This window comes from Mchenga conophoros, linkage group LG10 (assembly GCF_057382185.1).
Source record: "Mchenga conophoros isolate Kocher_MC1m ecotype Shallow Benthic linkage group LG10, M_conophoros_male_GT1.1, whole genome shotgun sequence".
Taxonomy (NCBI): Eukaryota; Metazoa; Chordata; class Actinopteri; order Cichliformes; family Cichlidae; genus Mchenga; species Mchenga conophoros.
The window spans coordinates 25,493,348-25,509,958 of record NC_140535.1 but is presented as its reverse complement, the minus strand read 5'-3'; the positions used below and the strand labels follow the sequence as shown (position 1 = coordinate 25,509,958).

The 16,611-nt window shown below is 36.3% G+C and overlaps 2 protein-coding genes across 2 annotated transcripts; both read left to right on the top strand.

Moving 5' to 3' along the window:
- The first annotated feature begins 477 nt into the window (after window positions 1-477).
- Window positions 478-8,060, top strand: LOC146566036 (uncharacterized). The gene is made up of 8 exons (XM_085289562.1): window positions 478-530; window positions 1,688-1,772; window positions 1,948-2,005; window positions 2,615-2,935; window positions 3,275-3,541; window positions 3,869-4,135; window positions 4,376-4,501; window positions 7,744-8,060. The coding sequence occupies exons 1-8, from the start codon at window positions 496-498 to the stop codon at window positions 7,842-7,844; spliced, it is 1,260 nt and encodes a 419-aa protein (XP_085145688.1). The 5' UTR covers window positions 478-495; the 3' UTR covers window positions 7,845-8,060.
- Window positions 8,061-13,474: 5,414 nt separating this feature from the next.
- Window positions 13,475-15,425, top strand: LOC146566035 (uncharacterized). Its single transcript, XM_085289560.1, has 4 exons — window positions 13,475-13,609; window positions 13,819-13,878; window positions 13,975-14,033; window positions 14,138-15,425. Exons 2-4 carry the CDS (start codon window positions 13,855-13,857, stop codon window positions 15,393-15,395), a joined length of 1,341 nt encoding a protein of 446 aa, XP_085145686.1. The 5' UTR covers window positions 13,475-13,609; window positions 13,819-13,854; the 3' UTR covers window positions 15,396-15,425.
- The last annotated feature ends 1,186 nt before the right edge of the window (window positions 15,426-16,611 follow it).

Sequence of the window (16,611 nt, the reverse complement as noted above, 5' to 3'; positions counted from 1 at the left end):
TGTGAGAATAAAATCCCTTTAAAAGCATATAGTGCTTTATTGGTAGGTTTACAGAGATTCAGAGAAGCATGCGGTATCACAGTCTGTCTAGTGAGAATATAATATGGGATTATCTGGGACATATTCCATGATTTTCCATGATTTAAATGAACCCTTTTTGCATACATTTTAAAGCACACCTTAAAGCATTCTCTTCTGTTACCAACAGTTTAACCTTGAGATGATTTTCTGGGCTACAGTTAAAGTTACTCTTTTTAAATTTCATCCATATAGCAGCTCAAAAATGCTTGATATTAAGAACATGAGAAATAAAATGTCTGAATATCATCAAAAGCAATACTCTAATTTGTCTAATTACTATATTTACATGTTTGTATAAGTAAAGACAAGTATGATGAGACACTAATTGCTTGAGTAAGACTAACATGACTTTAAATACATGTTTACTCATTTCTGTCCAAACCACAAGACAAAAACAGCAGCCCAAAGCCCATCATGCCTGCCGCCACAGAGAAGAACTCCAGGTGCTGGTAAGTAATGCTAAACTTAATTCTCATCGGTGAAATTACTGTACTATAAAAACAATTTTAAAAAGATTTCAAAGATCCATTGATTATGATTGTAAAAAATACTAGATGATACAAGAAGAAATGTTATGAAACCCTTTTGATTGGACACCATAGCTTTGGTGTCCACAGTTCAAACAATATGTCATAAATCTGTTGACCAGAACTACAAAATTTAAGCTTAAAGTAGCGATTTGAAAACAGACTAAGATTTTAAAAGTAGTAATATTTTGTTTGATAGGATAGCCTCAACCAGCGAGCACAGAAAAAAACCAAAGTAAAGAATAAAAATGTTTTTCTAAGCTAGATATTTATAATTATCAGCCATATAACAATTAATATAACAATTATATTTGTTGACTTATTAAAATAATAGGAAGTTTTATACTGTGGGTGTCTGACATACAGGTACAACCCACACATATGCACACAGAACTTTAACTAAACGTTGTACTGTTGTACCGCTGGGTATTTACAGTTAGCACTTGATTCTAAACATGTCATGTTGTTCTTATCCTTCTGTTTTGTAACTACATATTTGCTAAATTACTTTATGTTGTGGAAATGTTTCAGGAAGATCTTTGATGAACATGTCAACTATATCTTATAATCTAATTTGGATATTTGCATTTTTAATCATCCAGTTCTCATCATCATGTTCATGTGCATTCTTGTCTTGGTACATGCAAATAAAAAGTGCACAAACAAAAGCAAGAAGCAGCATTGTTGATTAATGTCAGAGAGTGACTCCTGTTAATTCATTGTGGGCTAACATGAACACCCATTGAATGTGACATAAAGCTTGGTAACTGCTCTCACGGGATTAGCTGTAGCACAGGCCATCTCCTAATTGGAACATTGGTGAATGCTCCAGTCTGCAGAGTATCCTTGGACAAGATACCGAACCCCAAGTTTCTCCCAGTGTGTTTGTCAGAGTTGGAATGTGTGTGCAACTGTAAGATAGTAAAAATTGTGTGTGTATGAAACATGTTGTAAAGTTCTTTGAGTGCTCAAGTGGAAAAGTGCTATATAAAAACAAGTTTATTTAATATTTACGTTGAGTCTAGTCGTCTGGTTGTGCTGAAGGCAAATAATGTCTTCCTCGATTTTCTTCATGAAAGGGAAAAAAGACCAGAAATATACCATCCAGGTGCCAGTGGTGAATTCACATGCCAGAGAGTAAGAAGTGATCTTCTTTTAAATGTGGTGAGTGACTGTTGTTATGGCGACATTAGTTAAAAAGCATGCAAATGTCTAGTATGTCAATAGTTGTTGCATTATTTTCCAAAGTAAGAATAGTTTCTATTTATCCAATATGTAGATAATCCACACGTTTGATAGTACACTACACATGCAAAATAATCTGATTCTGTCCAAACAGAAGATGATTTTGATCTACATCATCATCGCAACTCCAGCAATGACCGCTGTGGCACAAGGTACGCTTCAACTATTAAACAGTACGTAGAAGAACAAAACAAATCTACAATGTTAAGTCATTATTAACCTCCTAAGAACTCTTTCATGGCATGCATTTTTAATTTCTCTTTGCTATTTGGGCTGATTGGGACCCGATGAATGTAAAAACAAAGAATTACAAGATTTTTATTTTTTACCTGATTTTTTTTTTTTTTTGACAAAAATGAGATCCACAGATGAGGACCTTCGTTTTAAATTTTAATAGTTCAGTGGCAGTCTAATGTCCTCGTAAGTGGATATCAGGCCTTGTAGAGTAAAATTCAGCATTTTGGTCTAGACAACCCAAATGTTGAATGATGTCCACATATGTGGACCAGGTCCTACGAGGTTAAAGCATTTAAATGTTTTGTCTGATGAGAGAACATTTCTCTTTGATATAGTGCTGTACAACAGTACATCAGACAACAGTGTCATTAATACTATTTCTCAAATTCCATACACGTGGATTTTGTCAGTAACTATTAATCGGTTACATAGATACAAAGTTTATGGATTTCTGTTTAGTACAATTACATGATAGTTATTAATTTCCCTCTTTGTATACATTTGTTTATTCATTTTCTTACCAGGGTCTTCAGAATGCAATCTAACTGAACCTGGACCCCAGACGTGTTTTGGAGTTTTAGGAGAACCACTCGTTTTTTACATACCTACTAAACCACATATGAAGACAAGCTTGAAAAAGAGTACAGAAAAAATTTTAACCTTAATAAATGATACATTAATTAGTCTCAATGAAAAATACAAGAATCGTACTACAGTCTCCACAAATGGAACATTGAAGCTCAACAAAGCAACAAAACATGACTCTGGAGAGTACAGCATGGAAACATACAGTTCTACTGACGGTGTGTTATTGCACACAGTTAACATCCATCTACATATACTCGGTAAGACCAACAACTTATTGACTTATTGAATAACATCTGTGTAATAACAATGTACATGTCAAAATGTGGTTTAGAGCTAAAACCAGAAATTTAAAAAGCAGGTAGTTACATGAACAGTTTATAGATTGCATTTATCGTTGTTCTTATTGCTGGTTATATATTAGTAAGTGAGTTATAAAATTATCATTCATTTTATGCACACATTTTATATAAGTAAGCTATGAGTAAGCACTTACATAAAGCCTGTATTGATATGTATTTACACTCCTTAGAGTAGCAGTGAATGTCATATTGCAGTTGATACTGTGTCTATATGTGACTATGCGTTTGTTTTTGCAGCTCCTGTGTCAGAACCAGCTGTTACGCAGATGTGTTTGTCACAAAACCAGATGACAGTCAGCTGTTTCTCTGAAGGAGATGAAGTAGAGTTCATTTTGTCTTTGGATGATAAGTTGTTGATACAGACTACAGCCAACGGTACAGAAAACAACAGCGTTTCAAATGTTACCATTAACTTACCTGGTCAACTGATGAAAAACCTGACATGTGTTGCTCAAAACAATGTCAGCAGAAAACAAAATATCACCCACCTTACAAGCTGTACAGGTAATGTAAAATATATGTAATAGAAATGAACATGTTAAATGTGTTGTAAAGCTAAAATATATCTTTGGATAATCAAAGACATTAATAACCTGTAACATTTTTCAAAAGTAGCATAGATCTGTTTTTAAAAGTTATCTATGCTGACAAAGTCTCCCAAAGATAATTCTTTTTTTTGCAAAATTCAGTTTTGTAAAAACTAGAATAACTTACCAGGTACCACTAAAAACAGAGTTTCTGAAGACATATATGATAGTTTGCAGAGCTGGCAGTGGATGTTAAATTGCAATTTGTACTGCATACATATGTGACCACATGTTTGTCTTTCAGCTCCTGTGTCAAAACCAGCTGTATCTCAGGTGTGTTCGTCGCCAGAACAAAGGAAAGTCAGCTGCTCCTCTGAAGGAGATGACGTAGAGTTCATCTTCTTATTAGATGATAACTTGTTGATAAAAACCCAACCCAACATTTCAGAAAACCACAACATTTCAAATGTTACCATCAGCTTACATGGTCAACTGCTGGGAAAGCTAATGTGTATTGTCCAGAACAATATAAGCAGACAACAAACCATCATCCACCTTATAAGATGTACAGGTAATATAAAAAAATGTTCTACTTAGATATTCATTTATTTTATATTTTTAATTATTTTGTTTAGTTTATGTATTCATAGGCATTGTTCTAATTAAGTTATTTATTTGAGTTAAAAAAAATCAATCTTATATGTCTATAGACCAATTACCTTATAGATACTGAAGCATAAATTGCAAGTGACTTGAGGCCATTATATCCCCATTTTCTCAGTACATTCTTCTTAATGTATTCAATTTCTAGGTAATATTTCTGACCACTGTGTCGTGACTGTGGCTGTGGTAGGAAGCATTGCCATTCTACTCATTCTGGCTGTGTTTCTTGGTGTCCGGAAATTCCAAAAGACTGGCACTATGACTGTTAATGAAGGTAATATTTTAAATTAACTATATTGCTGCTATCAATTTTATCTCAGTGAGTACCACACATGAATGTATGTCAAATTGTTATAAAACCTTTACAGTAAGCGCCATTATTTGTATTGCTTCTGTACAGGACCACAAGGGATTTTAGTAAAATTTTAGTAAAATAATCAATATGTGATTGAAATGCTGATTTTCACCTTTAATTCAATGAGTTTTACAAAACTTTTTATTAAATGTTTAGTAATTACAGTCATTTTCTCCTCAGCTGTAAAAGGCTGATGGGTTATTGTTGTCATCCTGACAAGCAGTGGGCAGGTGGGTTTATCATTGTGATAACTCGAGAATAAAGCAATTGATATCTTTCGTGTATCTACAAAAAAAATCATAACTTTTGAGAACAAAGTGACGTGTTTGGAAAGTTAGAACATAGGTCTATCTACCTTGACGCTGAGGGTACCACTGGCCAGTGGAGGTTTTTTTTTTTTCCAGTCTCTCGTTTTCAGAGAACCAAAATTTACTAGAAAACTAAAATGATTTAAAGTGTAAGGATCAGTTTTATACTTCAGTCTTGCAGTAAGACTGCCTTCAACCCATGGCCTTTAGCTTAGCTCAGGAAAAGTGCATAGAGAGCTTCATGGAATGGGTTTCCAAGCCCCAGTGCAAAGTGTTGATGCAAAGTGTTGCAAGCAGTTGTGTAAAGCACACCACCATTGAACTCTAGAGCAGGGACGTGTTCTTTGGAGTGACACATCACAGATGGGATCAAGGTGGGGGTCAGAGAATATCTCTTGGATAGAAGAAGAATGGTATATTTGAGATGGCAACTGCAGCTCAACCTTGTACATTTTTAAGAATGTACAAAGTTGTTTGGCCACTCCTAAATGTTTTGCCATCTCTCTGGTTTATTTCTGTGCTTTTTCCACAGAATGATGGCCTCCTTTACTTATACTGACATCTACTTGAGCATTATATTTAAAATTACATCAAAAAGCTATAAAATACAAATTTAGAGCTTTGTTATGACTTTAGATATGATGTCTGCTTCATTTTTCCAGAAATAAAATAGAAACAGAACTTGGTCATGATGCTACTTTTCCATCTATTGTGTAATTCATTGATTAGAGGCTTTGTAATTAATCTTGATTAATCGCATTTAATTGCACAAGAAAATTTGCCCCAAGGCGCCATACTTTTTCATTTAAAGGGGTTTTATTAGGTGACCAAATCAAATAATAGACATGGACATTAACACTGTAAACTCCACCTCTTTTAATTTCTGGAAAGAAAAAATAGGGTTTAAACTGCATTTAAATTCAAAACAGAGAAACAAAAAATAATATCCCTGGCCAAAATTGGGCAGACTTAAAAAGAAAGTGCTATTTTAAGTCCTTTACATACATTTTCAAAGTGGTATTGTCTTTAAATAATAATAATAATAAAAATTTCAAGATAAAGTGCAGTTTTTCTTCTTAAAAAAATAAGGTAGAAACGTGTGACCTGCAAGTGAGAACAGTCTCTCACATGGGACAGAAGTGGCAGGATACTTGTGGGCCAGGACAGACAGCTGTGGGTGGGTCCCTGCTTGACTGACCACCACTGCAGCAGGCAGTCTTTCTGTCGCTGATGGTGGATTCTGCTCTGTACAGACTCAGGGCCCTGTTACTCAGGGCTTCTTCATCTGAATCAGAGTCTAAAGACAATGAAGAGAGGAGGAGGCACTTTGTCTTTGCTGGCTCCTTTGTGGTGGCATCTTTACACTATTCCTGCAGCAGGGCCTCAAGGCTGGTTCAAACCTCTTCTCACTCTCCCCTCGCAACACACTTGAAATCCTTAAAGCGTGGGTCAAGCACAGTAGCTATCTTGAGCCACTGATGGTTGAGTGTAGCTACACGTTGGGATAGGTCCTTTGTGAAGGCAGTCTTAAATTTCACCATGTAGTTTGAGTCATAATTGGAGACCTCCACGGTGTGATGCAGGTGGCAGAAAGCAGGTAAAACCACTGAACATGAGACATATGTCTCACCTCCAAGAAGCTCAGTCACAAATCTGTAGTAGACAGCTCAAGAAAGTAATTATTAATCTACACAATAACTGTTAACTATGGATCTTTTTGAAGAAACAGTAACAATAAGTTAAAAAATAGTTTTATTTACCTGCATGGCTCAAGGACTGTGGTTTACCAGCTCTGATGGAGTTAAAATCACTAGCTTGTGCTTTTGTTTGTCCAAAGCAGCAAAAACAGCCTCTTGATTTTTTAGTAGACAAGAAACCATATCCACTGTTGAATTCCACCGTGTGGAAACATCCTGTATAAGTGGCTCTTTCTGTTGCCCCAGTCTTGTTTGCTCCTGGTGTAGTTCTTCCACATTAGCAGGGCTGTCTGTAATGCATCTAATTTTGTTTGATTTTCAGTGTCATGAAGCTGTTGAATTTTACTTGAAATAGTCTTCAAGTAAAAGTAGCTGGAAAGTTAGATCACCTGATGCTAACTGTAGCAAATTTTCTAACCCCCTATCTTCTACCACTGATAGTGGTCTACAGTCCAGAGCAAGCCATTTTGCGAGAGAACTTGTAAGTTTGTCTGATGTTGACTTGCTAATTTTGGTCCTGAAGCCAGTCATTTCATCAAGTTAAGGTTAAATTGTTGATACTCAAACTGACACTGCTGGAGCTAGCAGCTCCCACAGTTTCTGTGCTCGCTGCAACATATTTTGCATTTAGATGGTACCATAAGGTTTTTGCACAGTTTGCACAAAACCACGCTTTTTTTCAAGGCTTCTGTCAGGTAGTCTTTTGAAATGAAATTTGCCTCCGATCAGTCCCAGCAACATGCTTTCTTCTGATTCCTCGTAGCTCTGATGTGTGTATCAGTGTAATTGGTATACCAGGAAATCCAACATTAACAAAAGTTCCTCTTTGCTTGAAATGCAAAGTGTGAATAAATACGTTTTCCCCCTTTTTTTTCTAATTAATTAATCACAATTATCGCGTTAAATTGCCACCCCTAATAATTATCCAATTTTGGGCCTAATGCCTTAAATTAAAGGTAATTAAAACTAAATGCTTTATTTCAATCACAGTTTTTTATTTGATTTAAAATCCACTGTGGTAATGTACAGAGCCAAAGCTACAAATATTGTGTCATGGTGAATGTTTGTGAAAACTTTCTTGCTACAAGTTTTTGATGTACAATATTAATCTCCCTTGATTACACAAGACACAGATTTCTCTTTCTACTTCATTCAGATGATGCTGAAGTGGATGTTGTCTACTCAGAGGTTAGACTGAAGCAGGATGGAAGAGAAACAAGAGAAACACCACCTATTTCAAATCAAGATGAAAGTTAACGTTGACTTTTGGTCAAGTAGCTAATAAAACTATGCCAGTTTAGCAGTTCCAGCTGTGCAGTTAATGTAAAGGTAAACATATTTTACAAGTACTCACTGGATTACTTTAATTTTGAAGAAAACATAAAGGGATAAAAAAGGAATTTAGAAGGCATTTAATATAATGAGATATTATATTAAATTAAATTAAATTAAATACTTAATACTTAATATTCGAACTACATTTTATTTCACATAATTTAAATAAACTACAACAACCCTGTAAAAGTTCCAACCAACATTTTACATTTAACCTTGGAGATTGAATAAAAGGCTTTGGTCAGTGATGATGCTTTCCTTGTGTTGTGTTTAGCAGACGTGGGCTGTGCCTTTTGTTTGAGATAAAAACACAGTGAAGCACCATGGTTACTTTTTTCTGTGTTGTCATGACATTAAAACCACAAACTACATCCTGTATTCACTGAGCTGCTAAACCTCTAAACCATGTGACATTACCTAAGCTGCACAGACGTCATCGAGAAAGGAAAACTGTATAATGCATAAAACACTGGCTTGTTTGTTCACAGCTGTTAATCAGAGACTTAAGAGATCTAAGATCATGAAAAGAAGCTTTAAATTTTTTTGAAGACGTTTTACCTCTCATCAGGTGGAAAGTCCCAGTTATCTAACCCTTAGGAGGTGATCATTGACCCACTATTAATCATCTGCGACATGACATTAGCCATAGTGTGTAAAAAGGCGTGGGCCATTACCATCAGAGGTTTTGGATGAAACCACTGAAAGACCTTTACCCTATCATGTGACCTATTGAGGGATCTCAGGACTGCATTGTGGGTAGCTGACAGTTGGTGTCATAAGCTGCTCGCTCTGTTCAAAGGTGGTCGTTCACAGTGGACATAGATGGTCTCTTTTGCTCCTCTTTCAAACCAACCATCTGTCTTTTCAGTCCAAAATATGAACATTGGTATCCCTGAAAGAGTGACTTTGTCCTTTAGGTGCAGAGGTACAGCTGAGTCTTGACCTGTCATGGTGGCTCCTCTATGTTGTGTCACGTATTTGTCGAGTGGCTATGCGGCTTCTCCAATGTAGAGTTCTCTGTACTGCACAGCATATGCTTTGTTGCTCGGCTTGTGTTTTGGATGACTGAGAACCAACAGAGACATCAAGCAATACAAAAACATGAAAGGCACAAACTCCCCTGCAGGCAGTTCTTCTAAGCAGTATTTTAATGAAAAGTGTGATTGATATGAATAGCTTGTGTAAAGTGACATAAATTCATCAATAATTTATGTTATATGCTTGACATGTATGAAAAAGTCAGTAAATGGACTTTGTGAGACACGTATAACAATGTGTGTTTGGTCGGCAACCTGGTGATGCAATTAAAATTCATTGTCTTTTCAAATGCAATGATAATAAATGCTTTGAAGCTTGTTGACCAACATTTAGATTTCCAGTAATATTTGTCAGGTTTTGTGATCCCATGCCAATTTTTAACTACAATAAAATCTGTGCTTTCCTCATGTTTTACATAAATCTGTCTCAAAGTGTTACATTTATTCTCTGTATGTATCTCAATCATACAAACCATTACATTTAAGTCAAGCATAATGTAGAAAGGGACAACGCTATAATAACCCTTACATTAAACAAGAATCGGTGTTTTCCTTTACATGTATTATTTGGTGATTAGTGATAATTCTTGTGATGATCTAGTAAAAGCTGTAACCTTTAGTAGTAAATGTAAAAACGCATAGTATCAGCACTCATCACATGGTGGAGCCAAAGTTTTTACAGTTAACTAAAAGCAGGAAAATGCAGAGCACGTGATCTGCAAGATCTTGTGAAATTCACTCAGATTTAAAAGTAAATGATTTATAAATGTGGAGACAAATCTGTAACTATGTGCACAGAAATGGCTGATTTTCTGAAGCTGCTGAGAAAAAAGACAAGCCATCAGTTGCAGCTGTCACATTTTACATGTGATTTTTGTTTCACTCCTGTGGTAGCAAATGTTTATACATAAATGTGTGTGAACAGACTTTTCTCTATCTTTTGACCTAAATCGTGAGATGAAGATCACAGGTTCGTGCTGTCTCCCACGCAGTACATCAGAACATACATGTCAGTGTGTCTTTAGCCGACACACTAAAAAAAGAAAGAGTTGTGACTTTAATCTAATGTGGTTTTCACACCAGGCTGTTAACTGATACTTCCTTTTGCTTCTTTTCACAAACTTTTGTGATGCAGATTATATTGACAAATGTACATTGCAGGACATAAAAAAGCAAAATAAACAGTTGACATTAATCCTGTGATGAAGAGCACAGGTTCAGGCTGTCTGCCACGCTGTTCTTCAGTATATATCACCAGGTCGAGTAACAGTAACTTAAGCCTATTTTAAGACATCCACTACCCAGTGCAGTTGGTGTCAGGCAGACACAGACAGACATGCTACATGGGATAAATCATATGGTATTCAATTTTTAGGTGTGTTCATAAGTATCCAGTGGTATATCTTTGTTTAAAAAACAAACAAACAAATAAAAAGTCCTCAAAATAACATTCTTAACACAACTGGAACAGGAGCGTCTGGATTCAGTATCTAGCAGTCAGCTATAGTGATAGATAGTCTAAGGAGCTTGGAAAGAAAAGCTTCTGGACTTCTGTAAGTTGCTTGAAGACGTTTCACCTGGCATTCGAGAAGCTTCTTCATTTCTAAGGACAAATGGTGGAGAGTCCCAGATAAATGCAATAGTAACAGTATGTGACTACACCACATTTACATTCCTTGTGTTACTTCTTTCAGATGTTGCTGCAGATAACATTTTTAACTCTAAACTTCTATACAAAGAAAACATCACTCAAGTCACAGGAAAACTTTAACTTTTGCGCAAAACATTATATCTGACCTCAACTTAGCTGAAACTCTACAATGATGATTCCTATCAAAGTAAGACATCTGCAATTGATGTTACTTTCTTATTACATGAAGAGGTATTCTTCATGTAATAAGAAAGGTATTGCCTTCTTTTCTCTGGGCTCATCTTCATTCACCTTTTTTAAGCATACTGACATATATCAAGTAAATAACAACAACAATATTGACAATATTGTAAAAGCCCCAATCAAAATTTCGGATTAAACAAAGCCTTTTTTCAATAGTGTTGGTGCTTTGCTTACATTGTGTTTTGTTGAGAAGATGTGAGCTGTGCCTCAAGCATCATAGCTGGTCTTCACTGCGTTGATTGTCACAACCTTAGAAACCACAAGGTCGTGTGGTCACTGAGCTGCTAAACTGCTAAACAACTGCTGCCGTTGCACAGAGGTCAGTGTGCAACTACAGTATCGGTACCATGCATAACAATGGCTTGTTTGTTCACTATTACGAATCATAGTAGATGATCCATAATAGTAAATGCTCACATATTCTTATCAAGCAACAATACAAAAAACATGAAGGGCACATGAGGCAGCTTGTAATGACTTTACACATTAGCCTGTTTCATTGTGGAAATAGCTCTAATTGACTAAGTAACATTTTAAAAATATTCTATGTGACACAAATGCAGCAGTAATAAGAATATTTGTTGATATGTATAAAAAAGACATTTGAAAAGTGACATTTGTCATTATGTCCCATTTTTGAAGTACAATAAAGATTTTGTTTTCCTCATGCTGTGTTTGTGTGTTTTACCATAAAAAACATTACAACAAAAGCAAGCACAAGAGATAAACAGAATAATGCTGCCTTTTCCTTAATACACAAGTTGATTTTTTCGTCTTCTTCTTCTTTATTTGTATTACTTTATTATTATCAATTTCTCTGTGTCAATATGTCGACATCTATAATGTTGGATAGTACAGGGAAAGAACAATTTGAGACAAGATGAAGCTTGATTTGCATTTAATGCAGTGATCAGCACTGACCACATGATGGGGCCAAAGGCATTTCTATTAACTAACAGTGTGAAGGTTTCATATTAGATACAAACAGTAATGATAAACTGACAGTGTGTTTTACATTTGCCTGTTTTTTCCATCTTTAGTGCAACATGGCCTTAAGTACATTTTGGTAAAGTGTGCTTTTCCTGTATAAAAATAGATATTCCAGTTGATAACTAATTCTTTAAAGACTTAAATGGCATCAACCATCAGTGACAGCTCTTCATGTCAGTTTTTGTTTATCAGTGGAATAAAAAAATTACCACATTTTTTTTCTTTCAAGTTCATGAAGGAAAACATCTGTCATCTGTCACTTGTTGGGTTGAAGGAAGTAACTGAGAAAGAAAAGAAATAGAACAGCAGAGTTTAATGGGTGAAGATTTTACTTGCACATAATTTCTTCAAACTCACTCTCACAACATTACTTAGACCACAGAACACTGTAGTTGAAACCACATCCTTTTATTCCCCAGAAGTTATGTAATCTCATCTATATTGAGCCAGCACTCTTTTTTTTAGTTGTTCATTTCTTTGTTTTGTCCAGGTTTTCTTAATATAGTTTTTCATTTTCTTCAATACACGTACATTTTCTCACTTCTCATGAATATCAGAGTATCCCTCAGCACTTTTCTGTTTTTTCATGTGTTTAAATGTAAAATACAATTTACAAAACTATTATATTTCATTCACACTCATCTGTACATTCCATGAAGGGACCTAGTCCGCAAAAAATCAGCATCTCCCTTAAATTCTTTGTACCTGTTGACTGAGAATTCAACCTATCTGCCATGGAAAAGGATTAGAAGATATAATTAAAATAATTTTTATTAAATTTTTCCAAAGACATTTTCTGAGGATAAGCAAAACATTGCAATGCATTGGGGGGTTCTCGTTCTCTCTAACGTCCAGCATGATTTCTACCAGCTTCCACTGGCTGAGACAGAGGTGAAGGATGGGTTTTTTTGTCACTTCTCAAGCTTCCACTGATTCAAGACGGGCTAATTGGACTGTAGCTTATAGGAAAAAACAAAACAAGCCAACAAATAAGCAAAAAAACAGGAGAAGACAAGCCCCCAGAAAAGCTCCTGCTCTGTAGGACGTAACAAAGCACTTTACCATATACAGATGACATGCACATTAATATAACCAAGCATGAGTGAGAGCAAAGTGAAATATGAAAAAAGTACTGAAGGAGAAAAAATAATCAAAAATGCAAAAATTAAATAATAATGTAATTTTTAAAATTACATTATTATTAGAAATTTAAATACACTGCTCAAAAATTATTATGTTTTTAAATGAAAGATTATTTAATTTAAAAAAGAAAAAAAAATCACTTCCTGATCAGAGTATAGCATCAAGTCAGTTAAATTGCTGGGATATTGCTCTGGACAGATCTGCCCATCTAATTAAAATTTAATTGAAGTGAATATCATGTTTATGAGACACTGTCAGTGTGCTGTTATATAACTCAGGTATTTTTTAAGGCCTGACTTGTTGCATTGATGCCCATTGCTTTACTGTCCTGTTGGATGTGTAATGTCAGATCCCTTGTATCTGACATTTGATTGGGCATCACTGTGTTGCTATGGCATGATCCTGGTAGTTATTGTTGTTAAAACAATAAGAATAACAAATTCAAATTCAAACATTGCTGCATTCTTCTGTAACTGACAATTCCAAACCTGCACTCAGTCTCCTCATTACACTGGTTCTGAACAGACACAACATTGGAGTCTTTGCAAACTTTGTTCAAAAACTACAACTATTTGACACAAAACTGCGACAGCAAGCACAGAAACTTCAAACAAGTCACTGAAGTAAGGATTGAAAGATTTACTGTTAAACATTAATGATTAAGACCTGATCATAAGGTTGTTTTACCTTGATTGCCAGCTGTTCCTGTTTTTATCTTCATTTCTTTCGTATTTAATCACCTAAACAATGCTGTAATGATACAGTTTGATTGGATATACATTGTTGAAACTGACTTGAAAATGTATGGCAACTGTCCTGTAATGTTACACAGAGAAACCAAATCCTGCGTGGATCTTTCTCCTGACAGATGCCTAAAATGGCTCGAGCTGTGGTAAGTTACTCTTCACTGTGTCTGTTTCTAAACATTAAATCATGTGAATTCTTAATGAAAAATACAACAACAATAATAATATTTAACTTTTTAAAGGAAAATCCACATCTTAAGAGGTTTAACTCACAAAGCAGCTCAGATGTCAGCAGTGACAGGTATGTTTGCTTTTCAATTTAAAAAAAAAAGGACATTAAAACATCTGTTTCCATCATATGTTGCAAAAATAATCAGCTGCTGACTTTTCTTGTTATGTGTGCAGCAAGTACTGCTTCCAGGATGTGGGGATCTTACCGCCTCCTAAACGTATGAGGCTGATGACGTGGGATCTTTCCCTGCCTCCAAGTCCTCCATCATCCCCTGTAAATGATGACAATACTGATCAAAAGTGTATCAGCGGGCTGCCTTATGATGTTCCATTGCCTCCGCGTCCTCCACCTTCTGAAAAGAAGTATGCTTCCCTTCGTTTCCTTGAACACGAGAGGTCTTATTTGATGCCTCTCAGTGTCCTGGCTAATATTCCACTGCCTCCAAGTCCTCCACCATCCCCTGTGTGTGCTGAATACATGAATCCAAAGTGTGTCAGCCCACTGCCTCATGAGGTTCCACTCCCTCCAAGTCCTCCACTTGTTGAAGCATTTGGTCCCTGTGGAAAGAATCCAAGTTCAACAGTGTGGTCTGTAGGTGATGAAGAGGAAGAGTTAATGCTTAAGCTCATTAGGCTGACGCTTCATGATGTTCCACTGCCTCCATGTCCTCCACCGTTTGAAAAGAAATATGCTTCACCTCATTCTCTAAAACACAAGAGGTCTGATTTGATGCCTCTCAGCCTCCTGGCTAATATTCCACTGCTTCCAAGTCCTCCACCGTCCCCTGTGTTTGCTGAATACAGTGATTCAAGGTGTATCAGCCCACTGCCTCATGAGGTTCCACTGCCTCCAAGTCCTCCACTGTCCTCTGTGTTTGCTGAATACAGTGATTCAAGGTGTATCAGCCCACTGCCTCATGAGGTACCACTGCCTCCAAGTCCTCCACCGTCCCCTGTGTTTGCTGAATACAGTGATTCAAGGTGTATCAGCCCACTGCCTCATGAGGTACCACTGCCTCCAAGTCCTCCACTGTCCCCTGTGTTTTCTGAATACAGTGATTCAAGGTGTATCAGCCCACTGCCTCATGAGGTACCACTGCCTCCAAGTCCTCCACCGTCCCCTGTGTTTTCTGAATACAGTGATTCAAGGTGTATCAGCCCACTGCCTCATGAGGTTCCACTGCCACCAAGTCCTCCACCTGCTGATGCCTGGCCTCAGTCAAAGGACACTCATAAGGTCCTGCATCCAGATCTAAAATATGACCGTTCTTCCCTGGACGATGAAGTGGCCTTTTTCATGTGTCCCACAGAAAAGCCTCCTGGTGTAACCGCTCTTGACGTTTCACCACGTCCACTTTATGAATTTCCACACCTTTCAGAGAAGAGATGCCTCAACTTATCTACTGTTGCTTTCCTTTGTCTGGATGATTAAAGATGTGTTTGTTGTAATAAAATAATTTTTGAGCAAATACATGTTGAGATGATTTGGTTACTTATGATGGTTATAATTATTCAAACAGCATTATTGCTGATAAACTTTTTCTACTCATTTTCTCCATGAGCTATTTAGATGTCTATTTTGAAGATCCACTCACATTATTATTAAATATGCTTATTCTCAGTAGAGTATATAGCTACATCTGAACAAGGAATAAATTAATTTCCACCAGATACTCATTAACAAGTTACCTCAACATGAACCACTTAAATAAAGCAGGCATTAGTGGAGTGCACAGATGGGAAAAAACGACTACATGCCAGCATTTACTTTCTCTCCTTGCTTCTCTACCCTCTGTGTTTTATGGGGTGACTGCAGGAGAAAAAAGGAGGGCTTTCCCTTCTGCCTTACACCCCTTCTTTGAAAACATGTGGCCTGGGAATAATTGGGTTACAACTGCAGCAGACCAATGAGTTGGCCTTGATTTGGAGAATGACTCCATTTACTTTTGTCTGACTGCCTGCTGCTCCCACAGCTGCACCTTTTATCCTCTATTCAGGATCAAGATTTTACTGAGCATTAATATACAGGACTAACCCACATTCAGGATATGAGGTGACAAAAAGTAACAGTTAAAAGTAATGGTGATTAAGAGTAACAATGTTACTAAAGGCTTTACTTTTTTTTAGTATCGAGTAATCTAACTAATTACTATTTCTATTGTTACAATGCTGTTAACATTACTAACAAGAAAATATGGTGCAGGTGTGTTACTATTTTTCAACACACAGACGGTTGAAGCTGTCTTCCTCTTACCTGTAAGAACTTTGAAGTACTTGGTTAAAGTCTTCAAAGTTCTGTCTAACTGATTTTAAGCCAGAGGTTAGACAAGTTTCTTATGGGCCTGTTAGTTTCACATTAATGCTGCAGATGAGACAGTGGCAGAAAAAGAAAGAAACTGTGGTTTTTAACTGTCAATCTCACTCTTGGCTTAATTCGTTATTATATTTGTTTGTAAGAAAGGCAAGCAACTGTATGATGCCCCAAACATTCCTACTGCCCCTTTATAGTAGAAGGTGAAAAATGTCATGCCTACAAGCCATAAATTTTTATCAACCATTAGGAATTCCATGGGGAGTTTTAATAAAATAATGGTCAGAACAGTGGCATCAAGAGGCAAGCTATTCACCAAGAATAACATGGTTATCAT